Source organism: Phasianus colchicus, chromosome Z (assembly GCF_987193195.1).
Source record: "Phasianus colchicus chromosome Z, bPhaCol1.hap1.1, whole genome shotgun sequence".
Classification (NCBI taxonomy): Eukaryota; Metazoa; Chordata; class Aves; order Galliformes; family Phasianidae; genus Phasianus; species Phasianus colchicus.
In genome coordinates, this window is record NC_143476.1 from 80,596,605 (window position 1) to 80,624,518 (window position 27,914).

General features: G+C 36.0%; 1 protein-coding gene across 3 annotated transcripts in view; it reads right to left on the minus strand.

Moving 5' to 3' along the window:
* The window catches only part of NIPBL (NIPBL cohesin loading factor), a 147,818-nt gene that overhangs the window by 95,143 nt on the left and 24,761 nt on the right, over positions 1-27,914 (minus strand). For all 3 annotated transcript variants that reach the window (XM_090131804.1, XM_090131803.1, XM_090131802.1), the window contains exons 2-3: positions 1,392-1,535; positions 439-604 (exon numbers count right to left, since the gene is read on the minus strand). In XM_090131804.1, coding sequence (XP_089987930.1) covers positions 439-604; positions 1,392-1,455 — 230 coding nt within the window. In that variant the 5' untranslated portion in view covers positions 1,456-1,535. The remainder of the gene's footprint in view (positions 1-438; positions 605-1,391; positions 1,536-27,914) is intronic.

The window sequence follows — 27,914 nt, forward strand, 5'->3', positions numbered from 1 at the left end:
AAAATATTCATAAACAAAAGCAGATACTTGCTGATTCTTTTAATATCAAAGTTTCATAACTAAATCAGAATTCACATGGGTCTTCCATGGTCATCACCAAAACTCTTCTTTGGGTAATATCAGGTATATAATTTATATAATTTTACATTATTCAGCTAACAGGAACATAAATAAGTCAAGAACAGTCAAAACCATCAAGTTTGAACTCACAACCAGCATTATGAAGATCAAAAAGAAAAACAAAAAAAAAGAATGAAGTTATACTTCAGAGCTACATGAAACAATTGAATCTTACACAGTGGTAATCTGCTAAACAATCCTAATAAAAAACTTCCAGATTCCAATGTTCAGATTCTCATACCCTTCTCAACCTTATTTTTTTTTAATCTCAAGGAACAAGGACAGTGATGGCATAAAACTGAAGTACAAAATACATACATGTGATCTGTTGACACCTGATTGAGACTGTGGATGAGTTGTGAAACCAGATTTTCATCCCTGCAAGCCAGAAGGCAGTTCACTTCTTCAGCTATTCGTCCATTGAAGAGCAGGCTCTTTGTTGTTGTAGCAGGTAAAGGTGATGGAAGAGGCAGCTGGTTCAAAACTGTCATCAGAGGAGTGAAAGCAGTTCAGAAACATTTTGCAGAACACAGTCACACAAACATTACTCCCTCATATAATTAAGAAAACAAACAATCCTGAAAAATACATTTAAAATATAGAGCCACTGATTTCTCAAATATATCAGTTTTGGTTTGTGTTGTCCATTGTTTGTTTGCTTTTAAACTAGGAAATTAAACTCAATTTTGGGGTACGTAACTTTAGTTGCTCTTAGAAAGTTTTTCCAAATTTAACAGTATCATAATAATCCATTTCCATTACATGCTAAACAATCAAGAAAGAGGTCAAGTTGCTTATTTTCATTAGCAGCCCTTTGCATCTAAATATTAGAGCAACTCTAACAAAATTGAAGGAATATATTTCAAATACACAGCATATTTCACACTTCTCTTTCAATGAATGTATGATTTAAAGACGTCTTATTTTCTTCTTTATTTGTAAGGTACCTATATATGTTTCTGATGAATTAATTTAATTCTGAATTATTTAAGTGTCAGGTTTACTTCAGATTGCATTATTTTGTTTTTAACTTACATTTTATTAAATGTTAGCATTATTTTATTTGAAAATATTCTATTTACAAGTTAAGTTAAAAATTTAAGTTGCAACAAAGCAGAAGTAGTCTTTTAAATGCCAAACCTAATTTAAATCAGTTTTTTTTTTTTTTAGTAAGTAGCTTTTAATATTTTTAGTAGTTTGAAAATACAAATATTTACCCAAAAGGTAAAAAGCAATATATTAAAGTCCAAAAAAAAACCAAGAGTACTTACGGTCGGTAAGACTAGCAATCCCTGCAAGAGTAGTGATGGGAACATGAGGCATATCCCCATTCATCCTGAAGTTCTGGGATGGTAGTGCCTACACAGATATTTTAGTTCAGGTGCCAGCTATCATTACTTCCCATCTCCCAAGCACTGAAAAAAAGAAAAAAGAAAAAAATCCAACAAATTACAATGTTAAGTTTAATTTCAGTAATACAAATGAACTGCAGGCCATAACCTCATTTACATACTAAATAAAATATGTCAAGAGTAGGTAGAACAATGTTAATTTAAACATTAAATGGCATAAAGCAGTCAAGTTTGATGTCAAAAGCAAAGCCCTCAAGCAAAAACACTGCAAAATAAGGCAAACAAAACATTTTATCAGGTTATACAGTACCAAAAGTCAATATCTGATTATTAGAAGTACAAAGTATTAAAACAGCTAATGAATTTTATATCTTTTTTTAAAAGAAAATTGTTAGAAAAACTTCCATTGCATTTTACTGCAGTGGAGAGCACATAATCCAAAACCAGCTTAAGTGATGAGCTGCTACATTCACTTCTCAATTTTGGAAAAGAAAATATTTTTCATAGACAGGGTGGCTACCAAAATAAAAGCAATAATATACAGACATAAAAAATGAAGAAAACTGTGAAAAATTCAAAATCTTAAGAGTATTTTCAAAGAAGTATCTACTGAAAATCTCTGTAGCAAAACTACTGATAGCAACTGTATCTTCATTTCACAAAAAAAGAAAGGCTTAGTCCTACTAAAGAAGTTTGGTTATTTACTGTAAAATGGTACAGTTTGCATTGCACAAATTAGTAAGTATTTGTTAACTGAGATTTCACTAGGTAAAGATTCCAAGTATAATGAAGTCTGTACTACTTTAAAAAAAAAGTCAAAATCATTTCAGCTGCAGTTGCAGAACAATAAAATTTACAAAGACAACACACCACGATCTACTATTATTACACTAATGAAATGAGAAAAATTGAGCATGGTGGTGTTTAAAGACAAACAAAATAAATTAAAGGAAAGGAACTTGATATAAATATATGTCTATCTACTATGGACAGTCACCTGTGTTGACAGTTTCTTAAATAGAAAGACTTCCTCCATATGTAGACGTTATGTACTGTTGATGCTGAAATTACTCATACTCTCTTTTTATGTCACACCAACAGCAATATATAGGACAATCTTGACAATGTTGCTAACAAATACATAGAGATTCCAAGCAAGAGAAGAAAACCGCATGGTATAAATGTGTCATGAACCATGGAAGTTAACTTTGCAGTTTCCCTACCTACACATAACTGAATTATTAAAAAAATAAATAAATGCCAACAATGAGGTTAAAGAGACTTGACTTCCTTTGCAGCACTTGCCGCAATCTCATTATTACCAATAAGTTATATTTGTTTATTAAAAATATGATTTATTAGAAGTGTGAAATCTAGCTAAAGAAATGGTTGCAGATGGATATACTGGATAGTTTGAATTTTTAGGTTACTTTGGTTTGCTTTAACTAGGAGGAAACAGCTTTCATGCACCCAGTGTAGTTTCAAATACTTCCTAAGGTTCTTCACCTGAAACTAACACCATCATATGCAGAATTTCAGTGGTTTCTTAGTTCCATAAATAAAATTTTCTTTAAGAACAAAACTACAACCTTATTTGTACCATGATGAGTCTGCAACAGCAAACCCACAAGAACTACTAATACTTTCAGTATTTAGCCATGTCAGTGTCGTTGGAAATCCAGTCAGCAACACTGAAGCAAGAAAAAAAAAACATTATCACTTTCACTTCCTGATTGCCTGGGTAAGGCGTAAACATCCGAGACAGCCACTACTAGTAACAGTTCTTTCCTGGCATTACTGCCACAATAATTGAATTATATAGATGGGAAGAATTCATCCAGACCATTAAATTAGAAACTTTCTCCACAGCTACACAATTTGAAATGAGAACTGGTAAAGTAGCAAAACTTAGGATGGTCAGTGGAGGAGGAAACTTTCACTGTAAGAGAGCTGTTAGCTACCAAAACAAAGGATAAGAGGGAATGTGGCTTCTTTCTATGTACAGCAGATAAATAAAGTTGAAAAAGAAGAATGCTAAAAACCAATGCTGATATAATAATAAACAGAGGCATGAATACAAGCAAGCAAGGTTATCAGAGCTGCCCACCAGCAGAGCAGCCACTTTCTGAAACAGCCTCCTCTTAAGAGAAGCAATAGATCAACAACTTTAATCAACATCTTTAATTTAAGATGGATCATGCAGATGTTAGACAAGGGACAGGATGTGGTTGCCTGCATCAGCAAGCAACTAAGCACAGTGAGAAGACTCTTAGAGCACTATGTTTTTGTAAGTATGATGATGTGAATACACAGATGAGAGTAGGAAAAAAGACAAAAAAAGACAAAAAAAATTGACTGATGGGATTAAGTGATGATACTGATTTATACTACAAGCATAATGTGAAGAAACTATATGAGAATATCTGAGTGCAAAGATTGCGTTTGTTATGTTAAGTGCAAAATTGAATCTTATACAAATGGCAAAAAAAAAAAAAAAAAAAAAAGAGCTGAGAATCAATTCCAGAACTGGAAACTCAGGCCCACTGAAACAATAATTACAATTTGTTGTCAAATGAGGAATATTAGTAAAATTACTCATTTAGGGAATTTAAAATATCAACCAGTTAGGGTAGAAAAACTGACAACTAAAGAACAGGCTCTAGCCTTCAACTACCAGAATAACATGCAATGATTAATGGTTTGACAGATGGATAAGGTTGTATTGTTTGTTTCTTCCATTCCTGAACAACAAGAATTAAAAGTAATAAATTGTAGCAACTCACTATTAGTCAAGGAGAATCAAAACTTAATAATTTTTAGGCAGTACTTTACATTATCATCTTTGTAGAGTAGCTACTATTGGAGGTACAGAATTCCTACCTCCAGATTGAAAAAAGAAAGAAAGTGTATTGTCTGAGTTATGGAAATTAATGAACTGCTGCATTATTTAGCTTGTAAACAATGAATGAGAGTGTAGCAGTTCAAACAGAGAAGTGCACATCCAATTTACATATACGCAAAGCACATCTTGCATATTCAGAATACACTTAATTATTCTTGCTCTCTCTTGGAAGCAGAGGATATGTAAAACTTATTCCAGGGAGAAAAAAACTGCAGAACACAATGGAAGTGATACAAAAAACCCCTTAGTGAGGGAAAACAGTGAAAGGCCAACATAAAATTAAGAATATATATTAATATATTAAGGAAAAGACATCATCATAAGACATAGCAAAAAAGTGCAGTCATGACAAGATAGCATTAAAAGTGATATTAAAAGAAAAAGCTTATACTATTAATAATGTTTTTTAACTACCCTTTTTAAGTACTACTTTAATATGTTGGTTTTTACCTTCATTTTTCGTCAGTTATCTATATATCCTCCTTTACTGTAAATAAACATTCCAAAGAAAATTTCTAACAAAAAGATAATTTTTTAAAGCTGATTGCTTATTTGTTCTTAAAGGGGATGATAAAGTTAATACCTGGTAGACAGAATAGTTCATAAATAGAAAATACTGACTGCCGCCAGTACTGACTATGCTGCATTGAAGGGGAGTGGAGGGGTGGGAGCGGGAGGAAAAGGGGAGGGAGAGAGAGGGAGGAAGGAAACAAGCTGAGTTTGTCCTGTTTTCATTCTTATTTTTTTTCCTCTTCCAAACACTGTACCATCTGACTTTCAAATAAAATTGCAGGACTCTGACTACTGATTACCGCACAAAAAGTTGAAATTCTGCACTTATTAAATGTCCCTCTTTGTTGAAATATGTTCTGATCTCCCTTAACAAAAATAAGCTTTTTTTTCCATAGCTTAACTTTGTTCATGCAAATCATGAGAGCAGTAGAAAACAACATAAAGGAAAGTTGGCTTGTACACAGTAACACACATGTTCAGCAGTAAGTCAGTATGTACTGTCAGCTTTGCAACCAAACTCAGGATTCAGAAATTAAACATACATGCTAATATGTTTAAACATTTCATTCCTCATACTATAGAGTTTACTTTAACTGTTAAACTAACTTTTCTTTAACTTTTAAATCTCTAGATTTAAAAATCAAAATAACAACAACAAAACACTTAGACTGACCTAATATGCTCCTGAGAAGATTAAAGATAATATTAAGTGAATTAAAATTAAATTCCAAGAAGGTTATGATACTACCACTCTATTTTTTTTAACATCATTCAGCTACAAATAATATTTTAAATACATTACATTTCAATTAGTTACAATTATCAAATATTTTAAATATTTTCACTCAAACTAGAAAGCAGTTTTCATTTCTTATATGTGGAGTAGAATAGTACTGGTATAACTACAGCACCATGATTAAAGCTGATGTCTGCAACTGCACCTCAAAGTAAACCAGCACAACTCATGTATCAGCCAGCTATCTTTAATTTAAATGAGAGTGAAGTTTTTCTTATCTTCACAAAATCATCAAACATATAATAAATCGTAAATCATTTAAACTTCCACATTTGGCAATAAATTGCTTTTCTCATTAGATACTATGTTTATATGAATCTCCTCCAGCTATTGATCTGTAAGGTAGTGCCTAAGGAAAAAAATATCACTTCAGAAATGAAGTGGGTCAAAAGGATCATGAATTAACACCTCTAATTCTCATTTGCCCAAGACACTGAGTCAGAATAAATAACAACCCATACCCACAAGAGGGCAGACTTCTGGCTTCCAAACCAGAGCTACAGTTTAATACAAATACACGAAGTCTGCTCCAAGTTTCCTGAGCTAAATTCTTTCCAGATCAGTGCTTCATACTAAGAAACGAGTGAAAGTTCTTAGCACTAAATCCGTCTTCCGAAAGTCAGCATCAAAAGTAATTAATCACTGACAGAACTGTCTTAAGGTTAAAATGGTAGTGCAAGGAATTTTAAAGCTGCCTCAAGTGAATCTAACTTTAACAACCAAATGGGAATGAGCATATAGGAGATGGAAGGAGGAAGTGGTTGGAGGGTCAGAAATCAGAAAATCTCATTTTAAAAGCCCATGAAAACACACTATCAGAAAATGCAAGTGTTATACAGAATGGTCTCACCTTCTATAATTTCATGTATGGAAGGGAAAAAAAGGGAGTAGGGGAAATTAAATTTGAAAATACAGATACGGAAATCCCAGAAGCACAGAATCAGATGAAATTCAGTGTTCCAGTGAAATCTGTGTTTGATTCATAAAATGATCAACTGGTGGAATGTGAGGGATGCTGATAAACCAAGTGAAAGATTAAAGAGTTTGAGACAGAAAATGTCTAATATCTATCTAATATCATTTCTAAATCAGCGTAACAGTATCTTCCTAAAACAATTCCAGTAATAGCTGTTCAAATCACTAAATAACTACTACAAAAACAGCTGTAGGGACATGTAGTGTACTGAGCCAAGTGTAGGTTCTTTCTGGATGAAAGATTCTGTAGAACTATTTCAGCAAAAGCATTACAGCAATCAACTTCTTCCTCTGTCACTGCAACCACCGTCCTTTGCTCTGATGCCTTGTGCAGCCCAAGTGCTACTAGCTACAGTAACACTACTGTACATGAGAAGAAACACCAGTAAAGATGGTGGAAGCATCTGCTCTACAAAATATCTGTGGATTCAAGGACAGGGTCCTTAGAGCGAGAGAGTATGTATAGGCTTTTTTGTTTTTTTACCAGGGTAAATGAACACAAGACTTAATTGTGCTTTACATCTGTAACCACCCTTCCTGGCATGGGAGGGAAGGGGAATTAACAGAATCGATCAAAAACAAAAAAATTACATCACCAGACAAAGTCATGAGAACAAATTCTGCAGGTAATCCGTGATCTATACCACATGAATGTATAGCAGGAAATGTTGACCATTCATTATTACCTTGCAATTAAAAAGAGTAAAAATTCAGTAGAACAGTTCCCTGAAAAGAAGGAGCAAGTCCCTCAGTACTATTAGGACCTTTTCTGTTAAAGCCATTTCCTTCTTTTACACACAGGAAAGTTTTCCCATTCATTTTAATTTACATAAAAATTAAAAAAAACAACAACAACAACAAACAAACAAAAAAACACATACAAAGCATTCTTCACCTAAAAGCAACAATCAAATATTTAATTCAGACTTGTTCAAACTAAGAACTCTTGAAAAGAAGCTGATATTGAGTCCTTCATATATTAAAATTTAAAAACTAATTAAAAGCCTAAAATTCATTTGGCAATTTGACATCTCAAAAAATTGTAGAAAAAACAGATTATATTTATGAAGTGTTGTGATGATCAACATGTGAAGCCCATAGCAGTAAAAGAAGAAAACATAAGTTCTGCAAGCATTGATTTTCATGGAAAATACCTAGTGCACTGATCAAGCTAAATAACCAAGAACATTGCTCCATAGGAAAATGTATTTCCTGATATTTCATTAGAGAAGTGAGGCAAGATGAGGCTTTTTGAAGACCATTTACTGTTAGGTAGATCAGCTGTCATCTTTAAACATGAGAATTAAGAATCTAAGTGAATGGAAAAAAAATCTTGCACCTGGATCCAAAACAAGATGTTACTGGCTACTCCACAAGAGAGCTCAGGTAAGATAAGAGTCTTACTGATAATCCACACCTAAACCCAAGAACTGACATGCTTTAAAAGCTAAACTGTTACAACAACAACTACAATAATAATAATAAATAGAAGTACACTTTTTTTTTTTCCGGCGCAATTACTTTAAGAGCTATTAGACATGAAATGTGTCAGTTACATTCACCAGCTCTGCAAAACAAAGCAGCTAAAACTTTTTAAAGGAAGAATTCATTTATTTAGGGAGTTTAGTGCTGGTCCTTTGATATCTTTTCAAACTCTATGAATATCCTCTTCAAGAGCCTCTCCCTTCACGTGGAAGATTCAGACATCACTGAGAACTATTATTTTTGTCCTTCACAAGCAAACACAGAATTAAGGTGTAAAAAAAAAGAACACACCTTCTTTACTTGGAAGCACTCATGATATTAAGCATATCTGAGAAATTTGCAAAGGGAAGATCTTAAAACACTTCAATAGTTCATACATTTTATTTCTCTTCTACACTACATATTCCTCATGCAATTTTTATTGCAGCTAACAAAGTACACCCACAGTTGTACTTGTTTAAGTGAGCACAGCACTTTTGCTTGCTCAGAACATAAGCAACAGTTGATATTAGATACAGTTCATAGATGTGCGTAACTGTATGATGAATTAAAATGGTTCTGTAAGCCAGTACTATCCAAAGGAGACTACTTCAGGCTAGAGAACACATATTTGTTACTGAAATACTTGTGACAGAGGTATGAGAGAGGATGTACTTCAGCTGCTGCAAAAGTAATGCCTTCTGGTTATTTCCACGAGAACTACAACAGATACAAACAGCACAATAGTGCTATCTGATAGAGCAAACTCTCGGCTAAAAAACACTATTTTTCAACACAGTCAATGCCATTATCTGCATTTTCACTACTGATGAACAAGAACCTACATGCTGTGCCTGTAAAAATCTGTCCCAGCAGAGGTGACCCACTGGTGCAATGCAGCACCCGCCGCCTCACTCTGTCAACATCCACTGGTCAGTCTCCATAAACACACGGAAACAAAATTTAATGAAACACTGGTGGAAAGGTTCAGCCTCTACTGCCATACCACCAACACCTGCCCCCCCCCCCCCCCCCCAAAACTCTTTGAGTGTAGCACTTAGAGAGAAACAAATGCAATAACGATATGGCAGAAGATGATTAAACAAATCAGTGTTTTTACTAATTATGTGCAGGACCACCAAAAAAAAAAAAAAAAAGACAGCTTTGTGCAATACAACAGGACAATGCAATTACTAGTAAAACAATTAGCTTTTATAGGTATACAGTATTCACAATACAAAATTTGCTGTTTGATTCATTTTACAAGGGGTGTATTCCTCATCCAGCATACAGATTAAAAAAATGGACCCTGAGAAAAAATACATTTTCTAACATTTTAAAAAATCACAAAATGTCCATGGAATTTAACATTTTAATTAAAATTACTAACATACTGCAAAAATGCATCACTTAGAAAGAGTAAACACAAGAGCAAAAGTAACCTTCTGAAAAAATAAATGCAATGTTAGTTTAATAAATAAAATAAATGTGTTAAGACTTAAAACATGTGCTGGGTACTGCACTTTGGCCACAACAACCCCAGGCAATGCTAAGGGTTTGGGGCAGAGGGTTTGGGGCAGAGTTGCTGGAAGACAGTGTAGAAGAAATGGACCTGGGGGTATTTGTCAACTCTTGGCTATTCATGAGCCAGTGGCATGCCCAGGTGGTCAAGAAGGTCAATGGCATCCTAACTTCTAAAATAAATAGTGTTGCCAGCAGGAGCAGGGAGGTGATCATCCCTTGTATCAGCTCTGGTGAGGCCATACCTCAAGTACTGTGTTCAGTTTTGGGCCCCTCATTGCAAGAAAGACATTGAGGCCCTGGAACATGTTCAGAGAAGGGCAACAAAGCTGGGAGGGGTCTGGAGCACGAGGGAGTGGTTGAAGGAACTGGGACTATTCATTCTGGATGAAGCTCAGAGGGGACTTTATCACTCTCTACAATTACCTGAAAGGATGTTGTGACAAGGGTGAGGTTCTCCCATGTAATTAGCAGTAAGATGGTGGGGATAGCAATAGGACTAGTGGGGATGGCTTTAAGTTGCACTAGGTAAGGGTCAGGTCGGATATTAGGAATTTTTTTTTCTCTGAAAGAGTGGTCAGGAGTGGAACAGAGCGCTCAGGGAGGTGGTTAGATTTGAGGGACCTGGTTTAGTGGGAAGACATGGTGGTAGATGGATGGTTGGACTGGATGATCTTGAAGGTCTTTTCCAAACTTGGTGATTCCATGATTATGAAATTTCATCTCAGTAACTGACTTCGGTGTTCATATTGTAAAGTTGAGTATTATATAAATTTTTCTGGCACATACTACTCTAATTTACATACTAATTTAGCAAGCCTAAAAATGTAAAGCTCCATGACTTTGTGATAACAAAAGGCTGGTTAGTGTCAGGACATTCTTTTTTCCCTCCAAGAAAAAAAGCAAAAAATAAACCAGAACCCTCCAGAGGCTGTCAACGAGCATGCAAAACAATATCACTGGTAAGCCAAGATACCCTTTTTTTCCAGCTGTGCAGACAGTTTAGTGACTAAAAGCTTCTCTTCATATAAACACAATGGTTACCTAAACTTAGCTCAGTGAACTCAAAGACATAGCAGAGGAAAACAAATGAATCTACAGTAGGGAGAGCACATACATACTCGAAGTTATTAGGGTGCCCTGATGTATGCACGTAGACGTATTCTGTTGAAGTTACTGTTAAACCAAGCAGATGATTACCAGATCACCAGGAACACCAGGAGCTAGATAGTAACGAACTATCTCTCAACAGGTAGGAGTATTGTTATGTTAGGATATGGCCTTTGTCAGTCTTGGGAAGGATTCAAGAAGTTCCCAAGGAAAATGTCCTACATCCCACTGAAATTCAACTGCTATTGCTGGTTCCCTTATGTCTGCAGTTTAAACGTGATAGAAATTTCTAAAGTTCACAAACAATGCTGAAAGAAGGGATGCAGTTCCAAGAAAAAAAAATTTCTCTAAAGCAACATCTCTTTCACCTTTCTGATCATCTCTCTATCCTAGTCTCAATAGGCTGTAGATACCACAAATCGCAAAACAAATCTACCTATCAATCATGGCATTTATCTCCAAGCTGATCACAGGCTATGCACTTTTCAGTCAAGTTTACACTTTCTAACTTCCAAATTTTCCTAAATTTACAATGTCACAGCATAAACAAATACTCCATCTGTAAATATCAGGTGGCATCTGAAAATTACAATGCTCACACAAAAATACACGGGGACTTTCAATGTCTGATCTCAACATGTCAAATGTTCTCAGCTCACCTCCACTGGGTATGACAGGAATAATTTTACAAGTTAGCAAGCTTAGCAGCAGTACAAAAGAACACAAAGTAGCTGTCAAGAGCGAAAACATATCTGCAGAAGTAACAATGTGTAGCAGAATAACAACTAAACATTTGTCTGGATAGGACTATCACAACCTAGCTGGTATTGAACAAGCACAAGAAAGGATACTATTATGAAGAAAATCTTCTTATCCATAGAAATTCCTGAAAACACTAATCTGATTTATTTCTTTGTTCATAAAAGAGATTCAACTACCCCAAAATAGTCTGGAAATTTTCTTCAAATTTAAATAGTGTTTATTTGATGAAACTTAATTTTACAGTAAAGTAAAAACAACTGAATTCAAACAACTCATTTTGAATGAAAACATAAACTCTGTGCTTAATGCAGTCCAACTTACCCACTTTAAAATAATTTATTGTGTTAATTTACATTGGAAGCCTTAAGAGTCTTGATGAAGACAAGGCTTGTGTAATACCGTTACTTTTTGGACAAAATTAATTTATAGATTTTCAAATAGATCAGCTGAATAGAAACATATTGCTTATCTGTGATCTAGTTTCAACTAGAAAAAACTTAAGTTCCACACTGTGGACTCTAACCATAACTTCTATAACTTCTACTATTAACGTAGACAGGATAAAAGTGCACAGAATAAATAGAAGATTCACTGTGACTTTTCAGCATTGAATCACTATTAATCTGAGGGGGAAAAAATATCAAAACCAAGGCATGTCACTGGAAACCACAGGTCATACAGATTAGATTGCAGGTTTTCCATACCAAACACACTTCATTTTTATTTTTATTTTTCCCACATACAAGAGCAATGCATAGCCATAACACAGGGCACACAAAATAATTGAGAAAATACCCCTCTGAGGAACTGTGCTGAAAGTATAAGCACCGATGCCAAGCATACACTGCTTCAAAAGTAATGCCTCCTATTTTATGGTGCTGGTTCACAATGTCAGAGGCAGATGTTGGTGGGATGGAGGTAGAGGCTGAACCTTCCCATCAATATCCCATTACATTTTGTTGCTGTATGACAGATGGCAGCAGATGGGCAGTCTGACAGAAAGTCATGTTACATGGAAGAGCAGATGAAGCAAAGGTGTGTCACTGAATTCCTCCATAAGAAAAAAATGGTACCCACTGATATTCACTGACACTCGCTGAATGTTCATGGAGACTAAACAGTGGATGTGAGCATAGTGAGGTGTGGGTGCTATATTTCAGTAATGGCAACAAGAACATGAAAGAAAAGCCATGTTCTGAATGATCATGCACAGCACAAAATGGGAAGCATTTTCAGGTGACTTAAAGAATAACAGGCAACCTTACTGTTTCCTGACCTGTCTTCTCCCTACTCTGAATGCTTATTTTCATTAAAATGAAAACATTATTTTCACAGTGTCCATGATGTATGCATTAATCTCCTTCCTCCAAAATGTGGTCTGCATTCAAGCAAGTATTTATGCAGAGCTCTGCTTTTCAGTACACAACATGAGAAACAGCAGAAAACAAGTCTCCTAAACTTGACAGGACTAAAAATTATCGTCAATCTATGCTATAAGTACTTTTCACTACATTAAATGTCTTTCAGTACCAAGTAGATACATTGTCAATGCCAATAAACATTACAAAAGCACCGCATATACTTATTCTTCCTTCACTCTCTTCCCCCTGTCCCATTAACACCCCCCTGAATGGAAAAGAAGGAATAAAGAACTACTGTGTTCACAAATGCCCAAGTTTGTATATATTTTTCTAAAAAAATAAAACAGGGCATTGTTGAGGTTGGAAGGTCAATCAACTGCTCACGAAAAGACTCCAAAAGTACACTGTCTAGACACTTGGAAAAAAATAAAAATTAAATTATTACATTTTAAAAAATAATAATGCAGTTGAATGGGCTACATAATTTATTTTCTTGAGCAGTAATCCTCATGTATGACACATAGCTACCTAACTTTCTCAGTAACAACATAAATCTAGAGACAATTCAGCCCCTTCGACAACATATTTCATTAAAGTGAGGAGGGAAGTATTTTCTAAAATCTAAGACTCCATATTCCAAAGATGAAATGTGTAAATAAAACATTGACAAATATCAGTGTAACTTAATATTTTTAGCAATTCCAGAATACTGTTTTATTTTCCAACAATAAAAGAGCAAGTACGTTCCCTAAAGTTCATCACTAATCTCTAAAAAGTAAATCCATATGGAAAACAAGTTAATATGCATTAATACAAAAGCACAGAATGCCCTGAGTTTCTTTATGAACAGTAAGAGAAATGAAAAGCTAAAGTAAGATTAGATTGAATCATTTCCAATAAAGCCGCGCTGCTGGATAAAAATCTGGATAAAAAGATCTCCCCTTTCAGGTAATCTTTCTCCAAGATCACAAATTATAATGCCTTTGATCTAGTGAACTAACCATTATTAGCAGAGATTAGATTCTCATACAAAGCATTTGCTTCTGAAGTCAAAATTTAACAAAATGTTTTGGTCAGTTGCTCAATTCTTCCAAAGAACTTTTATAGTATGAGAGTGATTTTTTTTTTTTTTTTTTTTTTTTTTTTGCTTCAAAGCAATGGTCACAACCCTTGCATATGATTTAAAAATGCATATGGCTGATCATAACAACCATCTGGCTTCCCTCAATTCAGTTCAGTCTTCCAGGAAGACTTTGCAAGTCAGCATCTTCTCCTCAAGGTGCTGCTCTTTCAAAGCCTGTCCTAGGATTAAAAAACAAAACAAAACAACAAACACAAAAACATCACAGAAATAAAATCAGCTTATTAAGATACTGGTTCTCAGAAATGAGGTTACCAGACTTTGGTACTTCTTAGAAAAAATAAAGTTCTTTGGAATCACCCTTTTGCATAGATTTTGAAACTTGATGGAAAAGGGACTAGGGCTTGCCATATTCCTTGAGCTTTCTCCAAGGTCTCTCATTTCAGGAGGCAGTTTTGGTATTTAGCCTTCATAAAGCATCCAACGCCTCATATAGATTATATTTCACAAGCAATATTATATGAGATGCACTCTTGGAAAGCTGTAAGAAATCATTGCCATAAAATTTCTATTATGTTTTTCTATCTTTTTAGGAGTACATTTAACAAGAAATACTTCACTGCTTATTAACACATAATAGACAAAAAGGTTTTTTAATATTAAAGGAAAGTTAAATTCCACTACGTATCGTATAAAAATAAACTTTAGCTGGTAACCAATTTAGGGGGATAATTTGAGGAAATTGGAAAGATTCACAGCAATAGTCTACAAAGTGACAGCTTTCTCTGTAGTCACCTAGGGCATGGCTCAATTTTAAAAAGCATTTAGCAGAACCATTTTTTCTTCCCCCCAGATTAAGATTCAAAACAGAAGACAATAAGTCACAGCTATATTTACAGACAGTTTTACAAGCAAATGCATTGTATCAGTAAGTACAAAAATTGGAGAGCATAGCCACTTACAATGCAGAATTTTTATGAAAAGTTAAGCTCCAATGAAATATAACAAAATCAAATTAACAGTTCAAAGGCAAGCAACTCTTTTCGGTTTCCATGGGATGTCAGTATCACTTTTTATAATCATGTATTGTCCTCTCAGAATTGATACATCTACTTTCACAGTGAGATCCAGAAAAAGCCTAAGTCCAGTTTTTCATTACCATGTTTGTTCCATGTTAGTATGAACTGCCAACTAAAACTGCATAAGAATAATAGTATATGGCCTTTAAGCTCAAGGCATTGATCTTATATGGGAGAAAGTTGCCTTCACAATTTCCAATAACACAATGAAGATCTCTTAAACTGATGCTTTAAATCAAAATTCTGTTAATAAACTTGTTCTAGATGCCATTGAACCTGAAGAACCCAAAGGAAATTGATGGTCAGTGGCAATCCAGTTAGTAGTTTATATGTTTGCAATGCACAGTTAGTCTTAAAGCAGAAACACTGAAAAAATTGAGCATGTAATAACTTACTGAATAATCAATAGCTTCCCACGGAAAAAGAAGGGTGAAAAAAATACTTTTAATTAATAAAATTAGCAGAAATGAAGAAATATTGTTAAAAATTGCCATATGCCATAAAGCTTCTTCTTTTTTCCTAATGTAAGAGCATTCAAAGTAAAAAGGTTGACGAAGTATCTAGGCAATAAATTGCCATTTCTAAAGAACATGTGAAGCAAGAAGCAGATTTCACATTTCCTGGCAAAGAAATATATGTGAAAGGTAAGATACTGAAATCAGAAAGTAACGTTACAAAAAAATTCTATAATAGATAGCTGTAATGACTTGCATAACATGAGTAAATGTTCTATCTTCAGAGAATTTTTCCTGATTTGAGCCAAAATAGTGTTAATAGCACACTGATGTTGTTAGAGTGATGGGAGCATATCGAGAGCTAGGCTAGTCAGTGGGGAAGAGCCACTGCCTTAAAAGTGCAGTGGCAGGGAGTGGGGGCAAAGGAGAGGTGTCCAGAGTTGAGCAAGAGGTTATTCCATATCACGGGACACCAATGAATAAGGTCAGAAAGCTGTGGGGAGTCTGGGGACGTTGTGCATGAGTTGGCACTGGGGTGGGAGTGGAAGCTTTGGGGGGGGGAGAGACATAATCTGGTATTCGTGTTTGACATTGCAGTCATCTTCATACTTCAGATACTATATCTTGGAAACGATTACTAATAAATGATTAATTTCTAGTCTTCATTTTGTCTCTCTGAGGAGCCAGGCTATGGGAGACACAAACAGGAATGTAGAATGTTCAAACCAACATGTTCCTACTGCTATGCCTACTGAATGTATTACAGGTTTTGTTTACGGTTAAACAGTTATATACAAATAACCCCCAGAGATCTTCCCCAAGCCTGGATAGTTATGAGTGGCAGGGAGAGTGGGATGGTATAGACGGGTACCTGGAACAGTGGGCATCTCCAGATTTGGAACGTCATGTCTGAAAAACAGCAGAATCTTGAGAAACTAGTGAAATATTTGGAGGTGTGCTGTCACCATGGCAATTCTGTCAATTCTGGAGAGCCACAAGTCACTGCAAAGATCCACTACACCTGGAACTGACTGCTCTAGGAGTCAAAACAGATCTACCACTTGCCATAGGCAGATCCAGAAGGCACTGGAACAGGAGGAGAGACCCTGGTTGCTGGCAGGCCATAAGGATGTTATATTGCTGTTGGGCATCAGTCAGCAGGTGGCAAGCAACTGCACTGCAGCTATCATTGTGGTTTTGTTTCCATTTTCCTCTTCCGTCTCAGTAAATAGTTTTTATCTTAACACACAAGTTTTATTTTGTTTCCAGTTCCCTCCTCATCCCACTTTGGGGTGGGTGGGGGGGAAGTGAGCAAATGGCTGTGCGGTGTTTAGCTGCTTACCTGGTTCAACCACAATAGAATTATATCAAAGAGAAGAAATCAGAGAACAGTAAGTTTAGAAGGGCCCTCTGGAGATGAAGAACTGAAAGTGAGCTGCTAATGTGTTTGCAGTCCAGAAAGTCAATTGCATGTTGGGCTGCATAAGAAGCTGGTCAAGGGAGGTGACTGTACTCCTCTACTTCACTCCCATGTACTGGAACATCAAAGAAAATTAGTATACATCAATTCCTGCTAGAGAATATATACATAAAACATTAAGGAAAAAATGATAAAAATAACATGTATATATATGCTTATATACATATACTGGGCTTTGCTTACACATTAGCCTATATATAGCCAGTATTAGCCACACAAATCCTGGCATTTAAATTTTCAAGTGGCAATTATGACATCTAGCCAACGATACATAAGTTGAGAAACAACTAGCCAAAGATACATAAGAAGTTTTTTCAAGTCTATCAAAGGTTGAAAGTGCTGAATATATGTAATACCTGCAGACAATGCAGAAACAAACAAACAAAAAAACACACAAAAAAACCCGAACAACAACAACAAAAACACATGTAGAAGAGTATTTCAGAAACTTTCAAATACTGAACATGTAAAGGGTAAATATTTTTCAACCATTTTACATTTTATGTACCATAAATGACTAGGATTTGATGGCATTCAACCAACAGTTTTGAAGGGATTGAAGATCAAACTACAAGTTGAGAAGAGGTTTCAAAAACACATCTCTCAAGGGATGTATAGAAGGTAAAAGTATACAGCTCTTTCAATAAAGCACTAGATGGCTTTGTGGTTTATATGCCAGTAAACTACTAAATCCTAATTTTGATATCTGAAAAAGCAGTGTATATGCCCACTAAAAACTAATACACAACTGTGAAACTGAGAAACCAAATTCCACAATTCATACTTAAAACTATGACTGCTAAAATAAAATAATTATGTAACATGGTAACTATATCTACAGATGGTGACTGTAAATACATAATTTACACACAACCTATTTCAAGTTGTTTATAGAGTAAGGAAAGAGATTTAGCAATAGAGTCTTGTTACCAAAGAAAAGAAAAGAAGGCAAACAAATTATAATGTGATTACGGCACAAAAACTAAAGCAATGAGAAGAAAATGATCAGATCTTTACACAGAAGATTATCAGGTACTTGACAATGCTTTCAAAGGTGTTATCAAAATCTGTGACACATTGTTTCCTTATCTGGTTTCAACTACACCATTCAGTATTAAATGTCTTTCCCAAACTCGAAAACTAGCAAAATGACAGCTGAAGATCAATACAAAAGAATAACAGTAAGTCAGGAAGAATCATATGTAATTTACACCCACTAATAATCAAGGGGTTAAAGTGAGGAGATTGCCTGCTAATATCTTGCAAAGACACTCTTTTTCATGGTCCAGTATTAAAAGGCACAGAAGTTTCCAGGTTGCCTTTAACTAGAACAACTAACTACTATAATGAGACATCATTATGAAATATCTAAAGACAAAAAATAAAATAAAATAAAATAAAAGTGACCAGCTTTCTTCTGATTAGTGGTTCATTCTCACACTACATAAGATTTAAAAATAATAGTTCTTTAGTTTAATAACTTTGTAAGATCACATTTTTATATATTTTACATCAACTTACTGAAAGAAATGCCACAGCAACAAAAGTCACACATCTACTAGGACTACCAAGAAAACATCACAAGCATGTAAATACATACTAAATGTGTCTGCAAATTTCTAGTGTATACTTATATCCTAATAAACTATATGACTTGGGTGTTCTGATGGACAACAGGTTGGCTATGAGCCAGCAGTGTGCCCTTGTATTCAAGAAAGCCAGAGGCATCCAGGAGTACATTAAAAAGATCACCTCCCTCAGCCTGCTGACCTCTCAACATGCTCCTCCCACATCTACTTCGCCCTGGTGAGACAACATCCGGAGTACCGAGTTCTGGGCTCCCCGGTTTAAGGAAGTCAGTGAACTTCTGCAGACAATCCAGCAGAGGGCTACAGAGATGCTTAGAGGCCGCTGAACTCTCTTCTGAGGAAAGGCTGAGGGACCTGGGACTGCTCAGCCCAGAAGAGAAGACAGAGTGGATCTCATCAATGGTTATAAATATCTAAAAGGCAAGCGTCCAGGGGATGGGGTCAGGCTGTTTCTGGTAGCGTCCAACAACAGGACAAGGGGCAATGAGCAAAAATTGGTATGCAGGAAGTTCCATCTGAACATGAGGAAAAAATTATTTACTCTGAGCACTGGAACAGGCTGCCCAGAGAGGTTGTGGAGCTTCCTTCTCTGGAGATACTCAAAACCTGCCTGGCACTGTTCTGTACAACCTACTGTAGGGAACCTGCTTTAGGAGGGGATTGGATTAGATGATCTCCAGAAGATCCCTTCCAACCCCCATGATGATTCTGCAATTCTGTTACAAAATAAACAGTCGTTAGTTGCTGTTCATGTTTTACAACTGTCCTCTATGAAGCTATTTTTTCCTGTCTTAAAATAAGTTCTTCTCTCTGTTTTCTTCCTCCTGAGTCAGTGATTCATCTTCTGTGTTAAGATCTTTTTAATTGAAAACTTCACATTGAAGTATCAGTTGTTTGAGAAATTTACTACTCACTTGGCAAGAAAAATTTCACAATCAGTTCCTGCAACCAGAAACTCTGTATACCTTGTTCTGCTGAAATTATCATATGGCACATTTGTTGCACAAGTGTTACTCATACAGGAAAGCAAGAAGTAGGAAGATAAAGGACAGCTAGATTAGGAAAGGGTAAAAAGGTATCAAATCTTACAGATCTCAGGCTTCTTCAATAGCTGAAACAACTACTCTCTGTTCTCCCTCTTATTTTGTATACCTTCCACTACATTTCTATAACCAATGCCCACTCAACTCCGAAAAAAGAAGAAAAAAAAAAAAAGTAGTACTGTCAACAGGACAATGCTGTAGAATAAAAATTGATTAAACAAATTAAACTTGTAGATTGATTGAGCTTAAGTTCTTCTTCTCAGAAGGATATGCACAGCATCACCATAATTTCTTAGAGAAATTACAGAAATTAAAATACCTTTTTCCTTGACTATTAAACCAAAACAAACTTAAAAGTTAACTTTAAGATGGTATTTCAGTCATCCGCCTTTACTAAAGCAACATGAACTTCAAGCATGAAATTTATTTGTGCATAGTATAATAAAGATTTTCCAAGAATTTATATGGATAGGAAAAGGATAATGAGTGATGACAGCAGCCTAGCAATATTATGCAATGCAAAAGATCATGGTGAACATTGCTGCAGCATGGACAAGGGTATGTTCAGAACAGCATAGGATGCTGTGAGGGTAGTGCTGGTTACATGCTTCGGGACAACAGTAACAAATTCAACATTTCCATGTTGTGTGCTAAAGATGTATAAAAATCATACTCACACTTTCACCCCCAAAAATGTTTTTTTAACTTGCACTTAAAAGGTCTGCATTACGAAACTGAAAATAAATATATAGAGAGAGCTAGAATAAATGACATTACACTCCCCTTATAGATGCTGATAACTTTAGATGTTCTCTTAACTTATAGCAGAGGATGATTTATGATAGAGTGGTTTTACCTATACATTAACACTTTAGACCAGCACTTAAACAGGAGTGGGTGTCCCACTCTATCTGTGTTCTGAGTACTGAAGAACAGAAACTTACTGCATCACCCTCATATTATATTTACACATATTTTTCATAGTCAAAGGATTCATTCTGCAGGAAGATAAATTTAAGAAAAAAATTCCTAGGGACCTGAAAGTCCTGTGACTCCTCAGACTAAGTAATTCATCTGAATAGAGGCTTATGGAGGTTCAACTTCCAGCCAACAAGTTAGATACCTCATCTCAATTGCTGAAAGTTTTGTTTCTTCTATGAATTTAAAAACAATCAACAATTAAAAAAAAACCCCAACCCTCAAACCTAAGAGCTAAAAATAGAAACTGTTGGAATAGTTAGCATTCTAAATGGTCAAAACAAATCTTTTACAGAAAGAAAGCACTCATAATGTGTGAAACAAAGAATCTCTCTGCAACTAAATGACTGTTTCTGAGAAAATACTTAAGAAATACAGTTTAAAATACTGTTATGACACCAGCTCACACTTTCTAAAGTAGGAATTGGTGAATAGCCTCAAATTGCCTTGATTTCACTGTTGATGAAGATTGGTTTTAGTGGTTACAGGAACTGATTATACAAACAGAATAGAGTATAAGGAGATAGTGATGATTCTGTACAGGAAGATGCACGTATCAATTATTATTATTTTTTATTATTATTTAGCTTAAGCTAACAGGAAGGAAACAACATGATTTCAGTATTACTCTTCCAACTGTTCTGCAACCCTACGTTAGGAATAAACAAATTTTACCAAACATATACAATCTAAACATGCTTTACCTAAACTACACTGAATTGTTTGATGATCAAGTACAGGACTAAAAAAAACCACTTCTTTGCAGACACAGCTAGCAGGTCATCAAAACTACCACTTGATAGGCTGAAGTAAACCTATTAAAAAGGTTCCTACAAAAGTAATATCCTCCAGCAGCTACTATTCCTTCAGTATATCTATACAATCTATATATATATCACAGTATAATTCATATGCACCTTTCACAATGCTGATTCAGAAACCTTACTGTCTGTAATTTTTTTTAAATTATTTTTTAAGTAAGACTTAATACAGTGTGACAAGCAAAAAATGGCAGTGGGAAATTGCAATTTTCTCCTAAGTGCAGTCTAGGGTGTCCTCAAATGCACATAACAAGTCTTCCAAACCAAGAGAATACATCTCATGATAAGATTTTCACTTTCTTCTGAAAGTTCACAAACTTTTACTTGACTTCAATGCCCTGAATTTTATTAAGTTGACATCATAGTTCTACATATTAATTACTGGCCACAATCCTGAGGGACTCAGGCTCAATATTCTAAACAGGCAAGCAACAATGCATGCTGCAAGACAATTATGCCATATATAAAAACAACATACAATGAACACAAAAACTATCTACAAAGGCTTAACATAAGGAAGAAATGGAAAAAAACAGGAATCGAAGCTACTGCTTTCAACATCCATCCCTATTCACTTAACCTAAAATAACAGCTTTGGCATAAACACAGTAGAATTGATACTTAGGCAGTATACTATGTACTTCAAATTCTTAATCATTTAACAAAATTTAATGGGCAATCTGAAAAAGAGTGCTAACAGTAATTTCTTAAAGATCACTTGAAAAAAAAAAGCAGAAATCCACTGTTAAATGTAATTTGATTAGAAAAAAAAAAAAAAGAGCTCTGAAACACACGTTAGTTAGTTATACGCTAATTTTACGTATTTAAAACACCAAAGATGAAACAATGAAAACCACTGTGACAGAAATGAGAACTTCTAACACAGAAAAACCTTTATAAAGATATAAAGAAGCATTTGACTGATGATACTGATCCAATACCACCAATGTGCTTTTCAAAAAGTATCTCTCAGAGCTTATTCAATTTCACAAATTACAGTAGTATTAAATGTGGAGGTTGGTGGCCCTGCCTGCCCCTGGGAGGTTGGAGCTTGATGATCCTTGAGGTCTCATCCAACCCAAGCCATTCTATTGTTGGACATGTAAGGCATATAAAAGTCCAGGGGTTATATTTAGTACCCTTCTGAAAGGTAAAACAGAATTAGTAACAATTATGAAGAGCCAGAATCTCAGTGTAAAATTTCCTTAGAGCTGCTGAACTGTTTCCCGTAACTTTCAATGCAAATAAAACCTTGTCTTTAAAAGCTTCTACAAAATTAATGACAGATCCTTTACTTTTTTATTATCTACGTAAGTTCAATTTATTATCAAAGCATTGATTGACTTCTTATCTCTCTTGATATTAAAAAAAAAAAAAAAGGGAAATCAAGCATCTGCTCAGGTTTGATGCATCTTTCAGGTATCAGTTATCTAAGGATAAACAAAATGTTAAATCCTTCCCTTATCTGAAGACATAATTCCCAGGAATCTTGTATTAAAAAACAACTGTTCTAAAAATCACATTACTGTCTTCTTCTCAGAACATGGTTAAAAACACCAGATACATTTTAAATGGATACATTCAGATATCCACTTCTGGCAGCATTTAAAAAAAACAACCTGCACTTCGGAAGCAGCCAAAATAAAAACTATGTGCAAGTCTTTCACATCTATTCTACATACTTTCTACTAGTTTCTGGCAGAACCTCAGAAAGCTAAACAAATACTCACTCCTGCAAAACAGGACCATGTGATAGATAAAAACAGATTTACCACAGAACTAACTACCAAGTAATCCAAGATTCAATTTCAAATGCTTCTGGATGCAAAGAATTACACTGTCAACTCTGTGACTGCTGATTTGATTTACCTCTTCTAATACTGACATTTTAAGTTTTTCTTCTTCACTAGATTAATAACTAACTAAAAAATAGGTTTTTGCAAATTAAACATTCTATGAGGATTGTTTCAAAAGTAATGTCTTCTGTTTTATTATGTTGGCCCATAACATCAGAGGCAGATGTTGGTGGTATGGCAGTAGAGGTTGAATCTTCCAACCAATATCCCATTACATTTTGTTGCAGGGTGACAGATGGCAGCACGGCCATCTGCTGACATGAAGTGCATGTGAAGCAAAGGTGTGTCACTGAATTCCTCCATGCAGAAAAAATGGCACCCATTGACATCCATTGATGCTTGAACAGTTCACGTGAGCACAGTGAGGTGGTGGGTGGTGTTTTTCAGCAGTGGCAGCAGTACCAATGGGTCACCACCACTGGTGAAGAATTTTATGAGTGCAACATGCAGGCCCTTGTTCAAGGCTGGCAGAAATACATAGCTAGTGGTGGTGACTACACTGAAAAATGGTGTTTTGTAGCTGAAAAATTCCTCTATGAAGTAATGTTGTTTTGCTCTCTTCATCATTGAATTTTCTATGGAAATAAATAGGAGGTATTACTTTCAGACCTACATAGCATAACTAAAAAGGGTTTCAACAATACAGTACAGCTTTATCATGCTAGAATTGCAAACACAACACAGCTGAGTGCCGGGAAGTATTTTAAAAACTGCAAAAACTTGACGCTCTGGTTTTTTTTTTGTTTTGTTCTGTTTTTGTTTGTTTGTTTGCAACAAATCTTACATACACAGAGTGGGAGAAAAAGATACGACAAGTCATTCTACCTTATAAATTACCTTTTGCCAACCATGAAAACTGACAATAGTTGTTTCTACACATGTAAAGGAGAATGTTTTTGTTTTATTTTTTTAAAACATTATATGACACTCTGAAGTTTAATGCAAAAAGAAACTCATCAAATTGAGTAGAACTGTACATGTGAAAAAGTAACCAGAAACATGGAAATGAATTTCTTAATAATTCAGGTCAGAAATATTTCTCCATTCAAATTCTATTTTATCACAGTCTATGAGAGATTTTATTATTTTAGAAAGATATCATGTGGAGATTTTTGTAAAACTGCTTCAGATCAGGTGCAGCAGGGAAAGAAAGCACTTAGCTCTGGGAGTTTTCTTCCTAGTAATAAAGTAGCCTAAAATTGTGAGACTCACTGTCTCAAAGCAGAGTTTTTGTACTTCCACAACAGTTTTAAACAACTGCTCTTGTTCAAACTTGTAATCTGAGGACTCTGGCACACTTCATCATAAAATGCAAATATTTTGCCAGGGAAGGAAATAAATAAAGCATTGTCATCATACGTTCTAGATATGACACAAGACACTTTCTTCATTTCTCTCCCTGGTAATAGGGATAGGCAAATGAAGATCAAACCAAGTTGTTGCACACAGCATCACAGATATGCTCTCCAAGGCTTCAATATCCTTCTTATAGTGAGAGGCCCCAAAACTGAACACAGCACTCAAGGTGCAACCTCACCAGTGCTAAATATAGAGAGACAAACACCTTCTGCTTCTGCTGGCAACTCTATTCCTGATACAAGCCAGGATGCCATTGGCCTTATTGGCGATCTGAGCACACTGCTGGCTCCTATTCAGCCAAACATTGATCAACACACTCCCAGGCATTCCTCTACACAGTCTTTCAGTCACTCTACTCGTAGCATTGCCTGGGGTTGTAGTGGCCAAAGTGTAGAACCCAGCACTTGCTCTTATTGAACTTCATCCCATTGGCCTCAGCCTAGAAATCCAGCCTGTCCAGATCCCTCTGTAGGGCTTTCTTACCCTCGGGCATGTTGACACTTCCTCCCAGCTTGATGTCATTAGCAAACTTACTGAGCATGCACTTTATCTTCTCATCCACATCATCAGTCAGAACTCGACTCCTACCCTACACTTACACTAACTTGAACTTTACCTTCTAACCTTGTTGTGGGTGCACTACATATAGATCTCTTGTGCCTAACTCAATGCTACATAGATGCTGGTCAGTGCTATAAAGTTATGACTCAGCTATGTGTAAGTTTACTCTAGCATAACATTGCAGGGAAGGACTATTTAGAACTTTTATCACATTCAGCCAAGATACTGCTCATGAAGCTTGCAATAAATTGTCTTTAAAAGTTAAGAATGTCACTCCTCTTCCAGATACAGCTGATATTGGCAAAAAAAGAAGAAAAAAAAAGAAACAAAACTCCATCAGAATTTGATTCAACCATTTCTTTCCATAACAAATCAAAATAAAGAATCACATTTATCAGTGGATGAGGAAATTCTACAGAGAGTGACACAAAACGTTCAGCAAGTTGAATATGCCAGTAATTTAACTCTGAGTTAGAGGTGACTCATGATATCCCTATTCAAAAGAACAGGGTTCAATGATGAAATACTGTTGTAATTTGACATGTCAGGAGATGAAGGTGGTATGACTAGGAATTACTTAGAACATAAAAGCAATAATCAAAGTCTCATCTGAACAGCACTCATTTGTTGCTTTACTTCATTGATACAATTCAACCTGCTTATATAAACTAAATATTTCAAAGCTTGAAATTTTGGCAAGTTTCACAATAATATTATGAACTTTAAGAACTTTAAATATTTATGTTTCTTTAAGTGCTACAAACTCAGAAATCTTCTTTGCTTGTTTCTGTCTTTTTTTTCCCCCCCATTGCCACTTCTAAATCATTCTGAACTAATAAAAATAATAATAAAAAAACTTCAGGGAAAAAAAAAAGAAAAAGAAAAAAAACCAGAACCAATCAATACTTTACAAGCTGTCAGTGATTTTATCTACCTGGACTTCAGTATGACATCTGACACTGTATTCCATAACATCCCTCTCCCCAAATTAGAAAGATATGGATTTGATGGGTGGGCTGATGAAGAACTGGCTGCAGGATCAAGTTCAGAGAGTGGCGGTCAACAGCCACCGAGAGGGATTTAGACAGCTTGAGCTGCGGACCCAGAAGAACCTGATGAGCCTTAATAAAACCAATGGTAAGGTCTTCCACTTGGGCTGAGGTAATCCTCACTACTAATACGAGCTAGGGGATGAAGGGATTGAGCGCAGCTCTGCTGAAAGAAACCTGCGGGTACTTGTAGATGGGAAGCTGGACATGAGCCAACAGTGTGCTCTCACAGCCCAGAAAGCCAACTGTATCCTGGGCTGCAACAAAAGAAGCATAGCTGGCAGGTGGAGGAATGTGACCCTGTCCCTCTGCTCTATGCTGATGAGGCCTCACCTGGAGTACTGCGTTCAGATGTGAAGTCCTCAGTACTGGAGAGACATAGACCCGTTGGAGCATGTCCAGAGGGCCACAAAAATGATCCAAGGGATGAAACACCATTCCTACAAGGATAGGTTGAGAGAGCTGGGGCTGTTCAGCCTGGAGAAGAGAAGGCTCTGGGGATACCTTATAGTAGCCATCCAGTACCTGAAGGGGGCCTACCAAAAAGTTGGGGAGGGGCTTTTTATAAGGGCATGTAGTGACAGGATGAGAGGAAATGGCTTTAAACTGGAAGAGGGTAGATTTAGACTAGTTATTAGGAAGAAATTCTTTACTGTGAGTGTGGCGAGACACTGGAACAACTTGTCCAGAGAGGTGGTAGATGTCCCCTCCCTGGAAGCATACAAAGCTAGGCTGGATGGAGCTTTAAGCAACGTGGTATAGAGGAAGGTGTCCCTGCCGATAGCAAAGGGTTGGAATTCGGTGATCTTAAAGGTCCCTTCCAAAACAAACATCTCTATGATCGATTTCCCTCCTGATTATAAGTTCCTTCAATTACTGGAATGGCTGCAATTAGGTGTTCCCAAAGTTCCCTCCTCTCCAGACTAAACAAGCACATCTTCTTCAGCCTGTTTCCAGGTGAAAGGCACTCCAGTCCTCTGATTATCTTTATGACCTTCCTCCATACCTAATCTAATAACTCCACATATGCTGGGTGATCCAGGACTGGACACAGTAATTCCCTCCTCTTCTGATGCAGCTCAGGATACTGTTGGCCTTCCAGGCTGCAAACGCACACTGCTGGCTCACGTTAAGATTTTCATCAACCACAACCACCAAGGCCTCCTCAGCTGGCCTACTCTCAAGGAGTTCTTCTCCTAGATTATATACATATCTGGGATTGCCTCAACTCAAGTGCACAACCTTGCACTTGGCCTTCTTGAATCTCATGTTCACATGGGCCCACTTTTTGAACCTGTCCAGGTCCCTCTGGATGGCAGCTCTTCCTTCTGCCATATCAACTGCACTACTCTGCTTTGTGTGGCCTACAAACCTACTGACAGTACACTCAATCTCACTGTCTATGTCACTGATAAAGATGATGAAGAGCACGGGTCCAAGGACAGACCCCTGGGGGACAGAACTCATCAGCAGCTTCCACCTAGAGCTGTTGACCACAATCCTCTGGCTCTGATGATCCATCCAAGTCTTTATCCACCTCACTGTCCACCCTTTGAATCCATATCAGTGCTGACTGTCATACACAAGGTGCAACTAGTACACCTTGTTCATACAAATTCTTAAACGTAATTGTTTTTATCTACTCCATATGCCCACAGATTATCCCAAATTTCATCAGACTGAGAAC